General features: G+C 38.0%; 3 protein-coding genes across 4 annotated transcripts in view; 2 read left to right on the top strand and 1 right to left on the bottom strand.

The window, feature by feature from the left end:
• The first annotated feature begins 142 nt into the window (after window positions 1-142).
• Window positions 143-11,105, top strand: taf5 (TAF5 RNA polymerase II, TATA box binding protein (TBP)-associated factor). The gene is made up of 11 exons (XM_007259060.4): window positions 143-548; window positions 1,456-1,681; window positions 2,702-3,017; window positions 3,943-4,106; window positions 4,229-4,364; window positions 5,194-5,314; window positions 6,809-6,938; window positions 7,566-7,730; window positions 8,831-9,008; window positions 9,182-9,359; window positions 10,608-11,105. Exons 1-11 carry the CDS (start codon window positions 194-196, stop codon window positions 10,823-10,825), a joined length of 2,187 nt encoding a protein of 728 aa, XP_007259122.3. The 5' UTR covers window positions 143-193; the 3' UTR covers window positions 10,826-11,105.
• Window positions 11,106-11,108: 3 nt separating this feature from the next.
• atp5md (ATP synthase membrane subunit k) lies at window positions 11,109-14,293 on the bottom strand. 2 transcript variants are annotated; one of them, XM_007259061.4, is made up of 4 exons: window positions 14,148-14,293; window positions 12,134-12,243; window positions 11,282-11,377; window positions 11,109-11,181 (listed from the first exon to the last, which is right to left on the bottom strand). In XM_007259061.4, the coding sequence occupies exons 2-3, from the start codon at window positions 12,218-12,220 to the stop codon at window positions 11,288-11,290; spliced, it is 177 nt and encodes a 58-aa protein (XP_007259123.1). In that variant the 5' UTR covers window positions 12,221-12,243; window positions 14,148-14,293; the 3' UTR covers window positions 11,109-11,181; window positions 11,282-11,287. The 2 variants fall into 2 exon arrangements, with proteins under 2 accessions (XP_007259123.1, XP_007259124.1); XM_007259062.4 differs by having other exon boundaries at window positions 12,134-12,240; window positions 14,148-14,247.
• A 1,373-nt stretch (window positions 14,294-15,666) lies between these two features.
• The window catches only part of pdcd11 (programmed cell death 11), a 35,033-nt gene continuing 33,682 nt past the window's right edge, over window positions 15,667-17,017 (top strand). The window contains exons 1-2 of the mRNA XM_049469834.1: window positions 15,667-15,807; window positions 16,232-16,374. Coding sequence (XP_049325791.1) covers window positions 16,273-16,374 — 102 coding nt within the window. The 5' untranslated portion in view covers window positions 15,667-15,807; window positions 16,232-16,272. The remainder of the gene's footprint in view (window positions 15,808-16,231; window positions 16,375-17,017) is intronic.

The following is a 17,017-nucleotide window of genomic DNA, read 5'->3' as shown; positions in this document are numbered from 1 at the left end:
TCAGAATGCCCTTGAAATGCTAAAATACTAATCTCTATTGAAGCTAGCTACAGTAGCACAACAGTCACGTCCTGAATTGAAGTTGAGTTGAATCTGCTCGACTGATTCATTCAAAAGAACCGGTTCAAAAGAAACTCGACTCGCTGACGAGTCGTTCCGTCTGTAGCTAGTAGTTTCCGCGCCTGGGGAGAAAATGGCGGCCGTGCAGGACGGAGGGAGCGAGCTGGAGGGCGAGAAAGAGCCGAAGCCCGAGCTCATGAACGATGGCTCCACGGCTCCGGCTGCAGCGCCGAGCTCCCGGCCGGAGGATCAGCAGACGCTGCTGGCCGTGCTGCAGTTCCTCAAGCGGAACAAGCTGATCGAGTCGGTGGACGCGCTGCGGCGGGAGGCGGGACTGGCGGACGAGCCGGAGGAAGCTCCGGGGAGCGAGGCTGCAGGAGGCGCCGGCGGAGCCGCGGCGGGGAGCGGGGAGCTCGGGGATGCGGGCGCGCTGCTCAGCCGGGTGTCTGGAGGCTCACAGAGCGCGGCGGCTCCGGCTCCGGCTAAAGGTGGGTCTGATAGAGAGGAGCTGAACAAAGAGAAGAGCTTCAGACTAAGAAACAGAGCTGCTCTCAAAACGTCAAAACACACATGCATGCAGCTACTACTACTATCACTACTGCTACTACTACTACAACTAGTAGTAGTAGTAGTGTGTGTTTGTGTGTGTTTTTGTTTGTGTGTGTGTGTTTGTTTTTTTGTGTGTGTGTGTGTGTGTGTGTGTGTGTGTGTGTGTGTGTGTGTGTGTGTGTGTCTAAACACAAATAAATAGTTGATTGAGAAACCTTTTATGGTTTCTTCAATTTCAAACAGAAAGCACCACTCGAGGGGCTTTGAGGAACCTTCAAAACAATGTTTTAGTCCATAAATGTTCCTTTATGCAACTTATGTTTTCTTAAAGGCTCCTTAAAGCACCTTTAGGGGTTCCTCCAACATTTCAATTACTAAAACCTTTCTTTAAAATTCCTCAAGCTGCTAATTAGTTCTGTTTGTACCGGTAACACTTATAACACAGGATAGTAAAGTTTATGAGGGCTAGTTGAAGTAGATGCTCATCATGTGTTATGACAATCTTATAACAAGATCCTTAATCTTAACTAAAAGACATTCTGCGTCATTTAAATCTTATTTTTATGTCAGTCTTATAACAAGATATGCTATTACAATACAATTTCATTTTCCAGCAGGACTGCCAAAAGTACCAATTGGTCTTATATAATATTCCAATTTTCTGAGACTCTGATTTTCATTGGCTTTAAGCCATAATCATCAGCAATAAAATAAATATACCCTTAAAATAGATCACTCTGTGTGTAATATATTTAAATATAATATATATGTTATGTACATTTTTAACTGAAATACTGAAATAAAGTAACTTTTTAATGATATTCTGATTTCATGTGTTGTCTGCAGGAGGAGATGACCAGCCGGACGTCAGCGTGGTTCTGTCAGCGTACAGTCAGCAGGGTGACCCATCCTTGTATCAGGTCTATTACAGCGGTTTGAAGAAGTTCATTGAATCTGTGCTGGACTGTCACAGGGCCGAGCTGTCGCAGCTCTTTTATCCACTCTTCGTGCACATGTACCTGGAGCTGGTCTACAACAACCATGAAAGTGAAGCCAAGTCTTTTTTTGAGAAGTAAGTGACTACTGTTGGGCAGGGCAATATATCAATCGTATATTTCATTATATTTAAACCCATTTTATACAAGATATAAAAATGCTTATATCATAATAATACCATCAGAAATTGCATTTATTTCCAAAAAAGATTCTACATGGGTGGTGTGTGTGGAAATGCTTTGGTGCAGACTTTAGTCTTGTGCATTATGTTGGAAAAGTGTCACAGTTAAAGGAGCAGCATGAAGACTTTCTCACACAGCATAGTCCAGTCAGTGAAATACTTATTTATATACTTAATAAAATTAGTTGTTTACTATTTAGACATACTGTATCGTAACATATTCTATTATCACCATTTATCTGAAACATATCGATATGAGGTTAATTAAGTAGGTAATTAAGTAGTTTTGGTCTCAGTCATGGCCCTGAAACGCCTTTGCCGTGCACATTTTATTGTTTTCTCTGATCTAACATCTCACACAATTCATTAGCACATAAGAAATCCCACTGAGATCTAGAGAGTTGGATGTTCTAATAGTTCTGCAGTGTGTTGACTGATATGGTCAGTTCTTCAGGCACTGCCTAGTAGGGGTGGGTGATATGGCCCTAAAATAATATCACAATATTTCATGGTAATTTTGCCATAATGATACTCTTGGCGATATGACAAAACACTGAATTAAAGAAAATATTTTAAGAATACACTACTGCAACAAAATTAAAATGAGGTTTTATTATTGCATATAATATGACATGACACACCCCTAACTATAATAAATATTAAAAAATACTAGAATTCTATCAGATTTGTAACAGAGGTCAGTGATCCAGAATGTCATGATACTAATAATGCTCTACATTTATACAGGATGAAAATAAAATCAGTTATACTGTACACATATATTCTCTCTCTACTGGACATATAATGGGAAATAAGTACAGTGTGAATTTTTCAGTGTTTGATCAGAGTATTTCTTGTAATTGTTGCCCAGAAACTCTCCTCCAGCTCCTGCCTAACGTTCCTTTTCATGTTCAGGTTTAATGGGGACCAGGAGTGTTACTATCAGGACGACTTGCGGGTGCTCTCAGGCCTCACCAAGAAGGAGCACATGAAGGGCAACGAGACGTTGCTAGACTTCCGCACGAGCCGCTTCGTTTTGCGGATCTCCCGCGACTCCTACCAGCTGCTGAAGAGGCACCTGCAGGAGCGACAGAACAACCAGATCTGGAACATCATTCAGGAGCATCTCTACATCGACATCTTCGATGGCATGCCTCGCAGCAAGAGCCAGATAGACAGCATGTCCGGCAGTTTGGCGGGAGAGGCCAAACGGGAGGACAATAAGACCAAGGTGAGTGTGGGGGATATTCTATCAGACTTAGCACTGATCGTTAAACAGTTTTAAATTAGTGAGTCGGTTTTCGTGCACTCCAATCATAATCATATTTAATAAGCAGAGTGCTGGGTTTCAGAGATCAGATTTCTTGGAACATGTATAAAATTTTTCTGATTTCTTTTGATTTTCATAGTCTGTGCACACACATTTTCATGCAAAAAGTCATGGGATAGCGTAAATTGTGGCCTGCAAGCATAAAACATCTTGCCCGTGAGGGTGTTTGAACTATAATGAACGGTAATGAAGAAATAAAATGCTTCTCTGGTGAGCTTTTGTATACATTCCTCCCCTGTCCCCTGTGTCGCGCTCGGCATAACTTTAGTTTACACCCATTCTCGTTTTTCTGCCTATTCTTGGGCTCTTTATCTCCTTATAAGACACTGCTTTGGGTTCGATGGGTGCGTTAGGAGCGGTGTGTTTATTTTATTTTATTTTTCCTTTCTTGTTGGGTTTACCTGCTTTGAGATCAACTGTTCTGCAGTTGGGTTCAACAACCCTCTGGGCTGGAGAGCTACTAGTCTGTAGCACTCCATCCCATTACACTTCATTTTCCAAAACAGTATTTTTTTTTTGTGGCCTGCCATGTAATGGCTTGGAAAATATCTGGCCTGCGGCCAAACCTAATTGCCGACCCCTGCCTTAGGGGATGGCTTGGGATTGCCCAAATCTGTATAAGTTGTGATGTGTTATCTTGTGAGTGAGGTTGAACACTGGGCAGTATGCAGTGCAGGTAAGAATGATCAAAATTGAGCAAGGCCTAATTTAACATTCCTCAATCCACAGTGTCACGTATACAAGGAAATATGTCAGAGAAGGTGTTTGAGATTGTAGGGTCTATGTATATCGCATAACCTCTGTGCTGCTTCTGCTGTGACTACAGGTGTACTATGGGCTGCTAAAGGAGCCGGAGATCGAGGTCCCTTTGGATGACGAGGACGAAGAGGCGGAGAATGAAGAGGGCAAACCCAAGAAGAAGAAACCTAAGAAAGACAGCATGGGCTCAAAAAGCAAGAAACAAGATCCTAATGCACCGCAGCAAAACAGGTAGGAGTTAAACTCGGAATCTATCACTGCATCATATGTGCTGGCTGTATTGCTCTTTTAAACTGGAACAGAACAATAAGGTAATTCACATAACACATAGTATTTTCTTTGTTCATGTGCAGGATTCCTCTTCCGGAGTTGAAGGACTCTGACAAGCTGGATAAAATCATGTACATGAAAGAAGCCACCAAAAGGATTCGGCTAGGACCAGAAAGCCTGCCCTCTATATGCTTCTACACGTTCCTCAATGCCTATCAGGTAGGTTTAACTGGGTGTGCGTGCATAGCCTCAATGTTCCTTCAGGAGTTCACTTTATACACTCTGCTGCACGCATTGAGAATGCCCATGCTGCATTTTCACTGGCAGCGACAAGTCCTTCATGTTGTGAATTGTGAGTGTGTGGCTGCTTGTGCTGATTTTTGGCCAGATAGCAGCAGTAATGCTAAATATCAAGCCATCAGCTACTTTCATCCAAACTGTCTACACACTTTTGCTGTGCTGAAGACTCTCTTACTAGCATTCTCACTTACTCTTTCCAAGTCGAAATATAGCTACACCATCATTTATTTCCTCTATTGAAGCTCAGTTAAACTCACTAACACAGGACACTACAATATTCTAATAAAAAAAAAACATAAAAATGTCACTATAATAGAATAAAGATATTTTAATACAGTAAAAAAAGTATAAATCTAGTCTAGTCCCTTCCAAAAACAGCATTTAGAAAATGAAGCATGTTTACAGAATTATTGTTGTGTGACATTTTTATAGTTTGTTTAAGTAAGAAAAGATGCATATTTAAATGGAAATCATTTATATAGCTAATTAGTACTTGTTTTACAGGGCTAAAATTACTGCCTGTTTTATTACCGTTGTTTTTTTTTTTGTAAACTGCGTCGTCAAAGTATTGGACTCTGTATAAGCAGATATTTAAAATTAAATGACCTGGACTTAGGGGCAAAAAATGTAATCAGGACATCCCTAGCATTAAAATAGTCAAGATTGTTGGCTTATAAAACTGGATTTACAATAAATAGAATTGCACTGTTTTCAAGCTAAATTATGTTTTTTTTTCTCTTCTCCATAGGGTCTGACAGCAGTGGATTTCACTGACGACTCCAGTCTGTTAGCAGGAGGTTTTGCCGATTCCACAGTGCGCGTGTGGAGTGTCACACCTAAGAAACTGCGCAAAGTCAAATCAGCAGCAGGTGAGCAAGAGTTTTTAGCTTAAACACGGCTTAGAGCTCTGTTTCCACTGGTGTGGATAGTCTGCACTATACAGGCTGAAGAGTTTTTTTTTTGTATTAAAAGTTAGGGATGTGTATTGTCAAGAACTGGGCAATAAGATGTTTCACTAACTGTGGTATGATATATTTATATAAAAATATCTCACTCGAAACTCACCCGAGGTCCCCATGGAGTTGAGAGATATATGCAGAGGTTCTGAGCATTATAACTGAGGACCAGAGTGGATAGACGTAATAACATGGATATTAAATCAAACTATTTAACTAGCCTTTCAAACTACCTGTATCACTGACACAGAACCATCACTCTGTTATTTACAGTCAGTGATTAATCTGACTTGGAAAAGCTGTTAGCATTGCAACTAATGCGCTAGTCTTGGCTTTATAAAAAACCTGTACCTTTTCTTAGACCAAATAGTATTAATGAAAATATATGTACTAACAATGCTGCCCTCAGTTTACTGCATTGAAGCAAAACACCAAAGGCAGAACACCATAGGCTTCCATACATTTACATTTACATTTAAGGTATTTAGCAGACGCCCTTATCCAGAGCGACTTACAACAGTGCTTCGATGTTGCTTCAAATATCCAAAGCTAGTTTGTAGACTAAGATCAAGAGCCTGTCTACACCAGTGCATAATTATGTACTTCTGCACTGTTCCTATCGGCATTGATATTATATTGTTTTAACAAAAATCAATATATCTTAACATACATTTTACCAATATTGCCCAGCACTTATACATGCATATCCCAATGCACGATTTATTATTCCAAATATTGCAATATGTTGTAGTATTGTGGGTTTTTTACTTAAGTGTATTAATATTTGACCATCAGTATCTTTTTTGACCTGCTTTTATTAGTCAGTGAGTGCAGCTATTTATGGATTCATGCATTGAAGCTTGTATAAATACAGTACCAGTCAAATGTTTAGACACACCCCTTTTCATGTATTGTTTTCTTTATTTGTCTTATTGACTGCATTGCAGATTGATATCAAAGACATCAAAACTATGAAGGACTGCATATGCAATTAGAACCAAATTATTTTTTAGATATACACTTGGATATATGTTTAGATTTTTGCTCTGTTGGCTGATTCTCTCAGTCGGTTTGATGAGGTAGAACCTGAAATGGTTGTCCATCTGTCCTGTCCTAAAGTTTTAGAGGTGCTTAGCTCTTGCGCTTCAACTCATGCCAAACTACCTAATTGCATGTGTTCCTTAAGAGTTTTAAAGTCTTTAATATTAATCTATAATGTACTAAATAATCCAATAAAAACAAACATAGATGGGAAAGTGTGTCCAGACATTTGGCTGCTACTGTACGTGCTGTACTTTGTATTTGTGTTACTTTGATAAGAAGCTCCAGATTTTCAGCATTTTCACTGCACTGATGTCCAGTACTGAAGTCACTTTAAACTGCAATTTTAATCTCTCTGTTTTCTAGATCTCGGTATGATCGACAAGGAGTCTGACGATGTACTAGAAAGGATAATGGACGAGAAAACCGCCAGTGAATGCAAGATCCTGTACGGCCACAGTGGACCGGTATACGGCGTCAGCTTCAGTCCTGACAGGTCAGAGATGGAGTCTGAAATCCAAATTAGTTTACAGTTTAGCATATATTGAACTCTATAGGCAAAAAGGTAATTTGTTAATTCCTTATGTACCACAATAACACTATGTAGTACAGTACAGTAATGTAGTACATAATGTAGCTTATGTACTTCTAAGAGTGAATTGGCTTTTTACCTTATTGGATCTGTGGCCCAATCCCATTTCACCCCTTGGCCCTACTACTTACCCCTAGCCTATCATTTCGAGTGTAACCATTCCCTTGGAACAGAACCCTAAGAATCGGAACAACCCTTTAGGCACCCGATACGTCATCAGGAGAGCTAAAGTTCCGTAACCTAGCTTCTGGAAAACTATTTAACTTTAGGGCATTTAGAGATTAATTATTATTGTCCATTCCTTATTTCCTCTGTGATGGGAAGCTGAAATTAGCTTTGATTAGCTTTTATTTTATTTTATTTTTTCAATCCGCTTTAAATGTGCACCTGCTGCTGTTGCACCATTTAAGGTGGAACAGGAAAGTTAGCTAGCTAATGAAAAAAAACTACTAGTGAACTAAGGTGCTTTGCAACATGAATGTTAATTAATCACTGTGGTCCAGCATGTCAACTTGTCAATTTGTCCCACAGAAACTACCTACTGTCCAGCTCTGAAGATGGCACAATCAGGCTTTGGAGTTTACAGACGTTCACCTGCCTGGTTGCGTATAAAGGACACAACTACCCAGTGTGGGACACTCAGTTTTCTCCATACGGTTACTATTTTGTGTCTGGAGGACACGACAGAGTGGCACGGTAAGAGCCTAGACCGGCAGTACCATCAAAATTGTTGCAGTTGTGCAGATGTTTTGTATTTTCATTGTAGCCTATGAATGGACCAATAGGCATGCACTAAAATTACTTGGAATGAAATGTTTTTAGGTTGTCTTCCACTGAAAGTTAAGTGGTTTCCCCGTTTAATGTAAAGCTGTTATATTCAAAATAGAAGTTTTTGCATGTGATTTACACTACTAAAAAAGTTTAAACACCTTCTCATTCCATGTTTATTTTTCTTCTTTTCTACATGGTAAATGAATACTGAAGTCATCCAGACTATGAAGGAACACAATGAATCATGTAGTAAAATAAGTGTTCAACAAACCATAATACTCTGTGAAACGTTTAGGTGCTCTTATCTGGGGTGCTGTAAATTTGTGGTTTCTGAGGCTGGTTACTGATGAAATTATCCTGTGCAACAGAGGAAACTTTTGGTTTTCTTTTCTCAGGTGGTCCTAATGAGTGCCAGTTTCCTCATAACATTTTTGATGGTCTTTGCGACTGCACATGAGGACATTCATTTTGTATTAAAAGTATTTTTTTACTTGAATACTTCAGTAGTTCTTGCCATAATATGGACATTAGAACATTACTCAAATAGAGCTATTCACTGTATACCAACTCTACCTCTTCACAACTTTACAATTGATGCTCTCAAACACATTGCAAGGGCAGTTATTTAACTCTTGACAGGTTTAGCACAGCTGTTTACTGAAAGCTGATCATTCCAGGTGACTCTACCTCATAGTGCTGACTGATAAAATCTAGCCAAGATGTGCAAAGCTGTCATATAAGCAAGAGGAGCTACTAAAAATATAACATTCTGGTTTTAAACTTTTTTTGTTTACTAAATAAATCAATAAGTGTTTGTTTATACTTTGGATGACTTTAGTATTAATCTATAATACAGAACATTTTAATATCCTTTTGACTAATTGACCAGAGTATTACTGTATCATTCATGGTCTCTTATTAGCTGTTAACCATGACTTTTAGGGCTTTTGTTTGGGTTTTATAATTAAAATGTTTACACCAGTAGAGATAGCATGTTTGACAATAAGCACTTGGTGTTTCCACAGCTTGTGGGCAACTGACCACTACCAGCCACTTCGCATGTTTGCTGGCCATCTCGCTGACATCACCTGCACACGATTCCACCCAAACTCCAACTACGTGGCCACGGGGTCAGCTGACCGCACTATCCGCCTCTGGGATGTTTTAAATGGTCACTGCGTTCGCGTCTTAACAGGTCACAAGGTAGGCTTTTGCAACATATTTTGCAGCAAGTTGTGAGCATTTATTTATGCCAGTTCTATAATAGCTAGATAAACATGGTTATGTACTGCCTTACTGAATTATCATACAGTTTTTCTTTTATTCATATGTATACATCTGCATTACCTCTCCTTCTTTATATTTCTCCAATACAGGGCCCCATTCACACTCTGGCATTTTCACCTAATGGAAAGTACCTAGCGTCTGGATCGACGGACGGCAGGGTTCTTTTATGGGACATCGGCCACGGGCTTATGATTGGTGAACTAAAGGGTCACACGGACACAATATATGCTCTCAGGTTCAGCAGAGATGGCGAGATCCTAGCCTCAGGTGTGTACAAGTGCTACATCTTCTCTTTCAAAGCTTTATACTTTATTTGCACTGAGTTCAGATGATCTGTTTTATATGTTCTAAGTTTACTTGTGCAATGTTGCCACAAAACTAATATAGTCATGTTATTCCAACAGTTTAAAGCAATGTTCCTTTTAAAGAACAGTTTTTTTTTGTGACCCTGCCATGCACTTTTTGTACAGTGTTTTCCTGAGGGTGGACTTTTTTGTAAGAAATAGAGTAAATCTGTTATTTGTGTGCGAGAGTGAGTAAAAGAGAAAAAAAAAGACAGAAAAAGAAAGAAAGGGTTTTGGCCCTTATAAGCAAATCTGTTCACTCAACTGCAACAATATGTGCAATGCCAGTGGGTAGTTCTCTAAGGGTGTGCCAGATATGTCTGTTTGAAAGGGGAGAGACCAAAACACTCTCCCCTTTTAATAAAAGTATTGCACAAAAAAAAGGCTTTTTATTGGTACTGCGCTTGCGCAGATCTCCACATCGATGGGAGGTTTCCGCACTAGCATGTCATCCCTCCTCCACTCTTGACAAAATCAGCAATCTGATTCTCTTTTTCTTGAAGGGTAGGATTTAAGCCCTAAACTGACACCTCTCCCATTCATATTTCAGTCAATGATGGTCTTAAAATATTTCCTCATTATTACCAGGGTAGGAAAGTAGCATCATTTCCAACAATTAAGTCATGCTCACAGCATAAAATAAACAATGTGCTAACTTAACCTAATAATTCATAACTGTGATTCAGGAGAGAGAGAAGCTAGTTGGTGTCAGCTTCGTTGGGAGCAATAGATTATTGTTTAGTAAAGAACACACTTAAGCCTGATTGACTGACTGAAACTCGACTTATATAAGTGCTTTGACAAAAGTGCAGTTCAGCTGTTACTGTGATTGACAGGTGAAATGGTGAGCAGTTGTGTTAGGACTAGCCAGCCAGTTTGATTTGGATAAGTTAGCCAACAGGGCCGAACACCACAGCACAGTGTGTTAGTGTTTGGCCTGTGCTTCAATGCACATAAATGGACAAGTGATTTTTGTGGCTGTAACAGACCCAGAATTAGAACATTACAACACACATATATATTTTTTATCTGCTATACCTCCAAATTGTGTATTTATAATTGCTATTTTTTATTAGTATTAGACTAATTAGAGTAATTGCAATTTAAATATTGGTGTTGTAATATTTAAACCAATAACAATACTTGTTTTTTCTCCCCCTTTCCACTACAGGCTCTATGGACAATACAGTACGGTTATGGGATGCCATCAGGGCTTTTGATGATGTAGAAACAGATGACTTTACTGCAGCCACAGGCCATGTTCATTTACCTGACAATTCACAGGAGTTATTACTGGGAACATACCTCAGTAAATCCACACCCGTCATCCACCTCCATTTTACCAGACGCAACCTGCTACTATCTGCTGGTGCATACAACTCTCAATGACATTGCTATTGCAGTTCATACTGTTCAGTGTTGTGGAATTTACGCATTACTCCCCCTAACAGTGTATGCATTTCCATGTTTTTTTTTTTTTTAAAGCTCTGCTGAACCCAAATGAAAATTGAATGAAATGTCAATCTTAGGTTGGCTTTAACTTAATTTTATTTGTTTACACATCACTGCCATGCAGGTTTTTTTGCCCTGTTTTCTCCCTCTTACCCCACCCTATTCTGTACAGTCTTTTATAATGGTGCCCAATATGTAAATAAAACATTTTCTATTATGATGGCGTTTTGTGAAAGTTTTATTCTTTACATGGTGGAAACTCAAGACAACAACCAGTGGAATCATAAGACATCCTGCAAAAGAAAAAGAGAAAAAAAAAAAGATTTAACAATTAGTATTCAAACAATAAAAAGTAAAATTATAGACTTAATGAGAGTGTATGAAGTAACTTACTATAAATTAACTTTCAGTTACAGCTTTCTGCTTCTTGGGCTTTAGCTTGAAGAACAGGATGATGGCAGCGATGCTGGCGTATGTGGCCAACACGCACTGAGGAGCAATGGGGGGGGGGGGGATAGATTAATCACTTTTATTTAACAGATTAAGCACAGTTTTTCAAATTTTCATAAAGAGGAATTGTCTAATGCTTCACTAAGACCATCTTCAGACTGACAGCCCAAATCTGATTTTTGCTATATCTAGATTTTATCCAAATAGATTTTTGATAGGCAAAAGCTGGTAAGAAATGCAACAGTCAAATTTTTTACATACGAGTCTCATTCTAGATGTTTACTGTTAGCATTGCTAGAAGATGCAGGACCAGGGTGTGAAGAAGGGGTTGGTGACAAGATCAAAAACAGGCTTCAGAGCTCAGTCACCATTTAAATAAAGAATACTAAAGAGTTTTGAATTGAAGAGTGTATAAACTTAACTTTACTGTTACTGGGTATATTATTTTATGTCCTTTTTGTATGGCCCTTTCTGGGTGTGCATCAGTGAGTGTCAGTTAATTAATCACCTGAAATAAAGTAGGTGAATTTGAACAGATTTAGTGTAGTTAAAACAAACTAGCCTTAAGGTGCAGAAATTTTTATTTATTTATTTATTGTTTCTATGCCAAAGGCTGTGTTCCTTCTATTCATCTGAGAAAGTTGTTAGTTAGTGACACCAACCTTGTTACCACAGCAACCCAAGCATTTATACATAATACAATAAAAAGAATGTTTGGTCTGACCCAAAGCCTGTGGTTTTGCTTAGCTTCTGTCCATATAAATAAATAAAAAATAAAAAAAACACACAACTCACATTCCTCCTCCCAGTAATGGTGTATGAATTGAAGTACTTGGCGATACCAGTAAACTGGTGCTGTGATCCAGCGTCGTGTCCTCCCATTGTGAATTAAATTCGAGTCCCTGCTGAAAGATACAGAAGTAAAGAGAAATCTTAAATCATACACGTAAAATTAGCAGAGATTCTATCCTCTTTCAAAGAGCAGGTTCAGATTATAAACAAGTTTATTCCCTTAGAATTTTAGGGGGAAAATGTGGCTACAAGTAATAGATGTCTAAGGCCCAATCCTTTTTTCTTTGCTCCCACTTGCCCTTGTTTTTGAGTGTAACCCTTCCCCCTAGGACAAAGTTACAAGGGGAAAAACATTGGGACAACTCTTTAAGCATCTGATACAAATATAACTATATCAGTCAAGCACTAAACTTCAGCAACCTAGCTGCTGCAGGTTACCTAGTTAACTTCAGGGCATCACATGTCTTCAGAAAGGGGAGCAGGTGATGCAGAATTATTTATTGACCATTCCTTAATTACTCTCTGATGGGGAGCTGAAATTAGCATTTATTAGCTTTAATTATATTTTTCTGTTCCATCTTAAATGCTGCAGCCACTGCCGTCTGCTGTACAATTTAAGGTGGAATGGGAAAATTTGCTAGCTAGTTTTGTGCTTTTTTATGCTTATGAAGAAAATGGCCATAAAACATTGAACTACACTAATAAAGTAGTTGACGTAATTTTTAACAAGGAAAATATATACACATTTGTGAGTTTCATTGATTGCCCGTTGCCACCATCTTCCAGTGATTCTCATAACCCTCCGTTTTGAATGTGCCTCTGAAAAATCTCACTTCCCCTTTAACCCCTCCAGCATAACAAGAATCAGGACACTACCCTACCCTAGACATGGACATGCAAAACAGAGAGGTTGGGATAACTGGTAGAGCCAATGGGTGAAACAGGATTGGGACTTAGTCACCCAAAACCTTTTTTTACTGAATAACCATCCATTGCTTTACTAGTGGAATCTAAGCCATCTTTGGACGTCAAAAATGTCTCTGCTAGCATTTGGGGAAAGGAACAATATGTGAAATCGTTTCAAGATTTTGAAAGGAAAAGAAAAAGTGCTTGAGTTTTTGCACCAAGAGTGGCATAAAATTATCTGAAAGCAGTGTGCAAGACTGGTGGGGGAGAACATGCCAAAATGCATGAAAACCATGATTAAAAACTAGGGATATTCCCCAAATATTGATTTCCGATCTGAAACTTTATGAATATGAACTTGCTTTCTTTGCATTATTTGAGGTTTGAAAGCTCTGCATCTTTTTTGTTATTTCAGACATATCATTTTCTGTAAATAAATGCTCTAAATGACAATATTTTTATTTGGAATTTGGGAGAAATTAAACCAACAAATAGCAAAATCAATGTTTCCAGAGCTGTATGTACTCCTGTAGGATTTGGGAATGTGGAAATGAGTGAAATTGTGGTTTAAAGCAGAGAACAAGCCTAATCTTGTTAACACTCCTTGTTTTATCTTGAAAATATTCTTATTATTGCCAACATATCTAAATATATGTTTTATTTCTCTATTTATCTAAAGTTCAGAGAATCACCTCCAGCACTAGCTAGTCAGAGTTTAGCTAAAGCTAACACGCCAGTAAGTTTCTATCATGTTCGTTAGCTAAAGCTAAGTGTTAGGCCTGAAAGAAGGCCAGATATTTTATAAACGGTAAACATAACGCAAATGTGTCCTTAAAGGCAGTCATATTAAAACATTCAGACTATTAAAACATGATATTTGAGAAAGGCGAGAAATAAACTGGACATTAAATTAATTTGAGAGGCTAACTATCTAGCTTAGCTAGCCTAACGAGTTCATGCCCTACACTAGCACTAGAGGAGACACCTGAAATAAAAACACACATTTTTACACTGTGGTTAAATTTCACACACTTCACATAGCATAGTGTCAAAGTAGAGACATCTAAATTGATTTAAAACACGTTTAATAAACGTTAAAAACGCTCCTTACCTTCAAAAACCCAAGCTTTCTCCTGCTGCTGCCGCTGCTGGACTGGGTGCCCTTCAAGCCAAGAGCTGAAGCTTCAAGCTGTAAAGCAAGTGAGAGGGCTGGAAAGGATGTCCCGCCTACCTTGAGAACACAGCGCCGATTGGTCATTATGAGCGTCCGTTTTGGCAGAGCATTGTTTGATTGGGCCAAGCTAACGTCAAACAAATCGATACGATTCGCTTATTGGTTGTTAGACCGAGCTCTATGCGTCTTCAGTGTACAACGAATGACGGGAGTGATGAGATCCGGTTCTTTTGGCTCAGATCACTAAAAAGAGTCGACTCTTTCTGCTCCTAAGTTGCTGCTCAGATGTTTTTGTGTTGTTGCTTAAATTAATTTACTAGCAAATTATTTATAAAATAATTTACTAATGTAATAACATACATTATATCAAATGCTTATTATTAATATGGTTTCATTCATATACTCTACATGGAACAGAGTGCTACAAAAATAATAATAATTATAAAATACAAAAATCAAAGATCCATTTATATTGGATAAAAAGCTAAACTCTCTGATTTTGCATTTTATTTTTAATATTGCACATTTATTTGTACATCTTTTGCTTTGTGAAAGATCTTTAATAATAATTTCCAATCTTCAACAATCAAATTCTAGGTCTCACTAGATCTCACACGCAAACAACATTAACTACTGAATTTACAAATAAATTTACAAAATTCGCAAAATGTATTAATCATTATTAAATCCTGTAAAAAAAAAAAAGAGTTCACCGAGTGTCAGATTTTTCAGATGAATCACAAGCATTTAGCACGATAGCGTTGAAAGCAAAAATTATAACTGTTTTATTTTATAATTTTTGTGTATTTGTTTATTTGTATTATTATTCTTGTGTGTTTGTGGTGTTTATTTGATCTTGTCCACTGGTCAGTATTATTTAGGTATCTGTAGTTGTGAAACCGTTAGTCGAATGCACAGTTTATCACAGTTGTTGTAAAGATGAATGTTTTTGTAAAGCCTTTTCATAAATAATAAAAAATCATTATAATCACGTGTTGCTTTAACAGAAATACTAATCGGCTCACAATCAGAAGTGCCGGTTCAAGGAGTCGGTTCTTAGAGTCGAATCGTTCGCGGCCGGTGTTGTGTCGAGTTATGCTACCCATCGATATGTGCTTCTTTACGGCACTGCGCATGCGCTGATACACATTTTTTTTAACGTTTTCTTGTTTTTCATGATAGTTTCTTGAGTTTTCATTTTCGAACATTAAACAACATGATTCATGTTAAAAACGGCAGTTAAATGGCAGTAAAAAAACAAACAAACTATAATACTAGTATAACAAATACAGTTTCTAATCACGTATATGACCATAACTATTTAACTTTACCCGATAGAGTGTTTAGTATATCCGCATATCCTACTTAGGCCAAATACTTTTTGGTGCTTTTACTTTTTTATATTAATTAAACACTACAAGGGTAACACGGTTTGACAAGGAAGCAAAACTTGACACAGCACCGGCCTTTCAGTAGTCCTTCCGGGTCGCAAGCCGCAAGCATGGCGTGTTTTGAGAAGAACATGTGAGTTTCTGTGGATGGATGTGAACAGATCAGAACTACTACTGGATAAATATCTTGAGCCCGTTTGGAGAATGTACGTAAATGCTTATAATATTTTTTTTGTGTTTTTAGTAAACGTTAATTGTAGTTGAAAATCCAGGAATGTATGTTAGTTAACTAATATAGCTAATCTAGCTGACTTAGTTACCTGGGTGTTTCAAACACACCGTTTTTATTGCCACAAATTATTTTACAACATAGGAGCAAAAAAGTAGTCAAAAGTAGTGAGTGAGAGAACAGTAGAAACTACATTGTTTTAATGTAGGTTAATGTTAACAATGACTGATCGCAAGCCGGTGCGCACACAGTACAAAACTCAGCATGCTTAATGCTGAAACACGTGTGCAACATTTTAAAGATCTGGTTTTTAACTGGATTAAGGATTCTTATTGTTGTTATTCATGCAGTAACGTTACTCTGTTTTAAATCTCTCACTAATTCTCTCATTATTCCTGTAGATTTATTAAACTTGGCTATACCGACTCCTAGCAACTGAATCATGGCGTCCATGGAGGAGGATTTTCCTCGTGGAGGCTCCGGTAAAACCGCCCCTGAAGCAAAAACTGCAAAAACTCGTGTGGAGGTGGATAATCTCTTTGAAGTGAGTGATTCTAATCATTCTGATGATCATGATTATGGGGATAATACTAAAGGGGAAGTTGCCACTTAAAGCCAGGCGGACACTCTGCGATTTGTTGTTTAAATCAGCTGTGTTGTGGAGAGCTTACACTGCACGTTTAACCCCTTTAACAGGCCAGGATTTTTGTCAATTGTCTGCCTGACATTACACCCCTAAATCTTGAGGATTTCTATTCAAGCAGTACATAAAAAGCTTTTATGTTTGATAAGGAACGTTACTGAAAATCATAGTTGTCATTGTAATAGAAAGTATAGAAAAATATATAAGTAAATCTGCAACTGTTAAAAAATAAAGAATAAACTCATAAAATTGACTCTTCCCTAAACTTCCTTTTAAAATCATTATTTTCCTGAATACAAACCTTTAGTTTGTCTAGTTCAGAGGTCTGCAATTAAGTTTGGCTGCAGGCCAGATATTTTCCAAGCTATTATGTGGTGGGCCACAAAAAAATGTAGTAGCTCTCCAGCCCAGAGGGTTGTTGAACCCAATTGCAGAACAGTTAATCTTAAAGCAGGTAAACCCAAGAAGAAGGGAAAAAAATTAATTAATAAATAAACATACCATTCCTCACGTGGGATCGAACCCATGTCATCAGGGTCGCAGT

This window comes from Astyanax mexicanus, chromosome 21, assembly GCF_023375975.1.
Source record: "Astyanax mexicanus isolate ESR-SI-001 chromosome 21, AstMex3_surface, whole genome shotgun sequence".
Classification (NCBI taxonomy): domain Eukaryota; kingdom Metazoa; phylum Chordata; class Actinopteri; order Characiformes; family Acestrorhamphidae; genus Astyanax; species Astyanax mexicanus.
This window is presented reverse-complemented; position numbering and strand designations above follow the sequence as displayed.

Bases quoted from the DNA above. Each gene is read 5' to 3' on its own strand.
- atp5md (XM_007259061.4), bottom strand. From the start codon at position 12,220: ATGGGAGGACACGACGCTGGATCACAGCACCAGTTTACTGGTATCGCC. The intron at 11,378-12,133 runs GTGAGTTGTGTG...ATTGCTCCTCAG, and splicing joins CCATTACTGGGAGGAGGAAT to TGCGTGTTGGCCACATACGC.
- taf5 (XM_007259060.4), top strand. From the start codon at position 194: ATGGCGGCCGTGCAGGACGGAGGGAGCGAGCTGGAGGGCGAGAAAGAG. The intron at 549-1,455 runs GTGGGTCTGATA...TGTTGTCTGCAG, and splicing joins GGCTCCGGCTCCGGCTAAAG to GAGGAGATGACCAGCCGGAC. The intron at 6,939-7,565 runs GTCAGAGATGGA...TTTGTCCCACAG, and splicing joins GTCAGCTTCAGTCCTGACAG to AAACTACCTACTGTCCAGCT.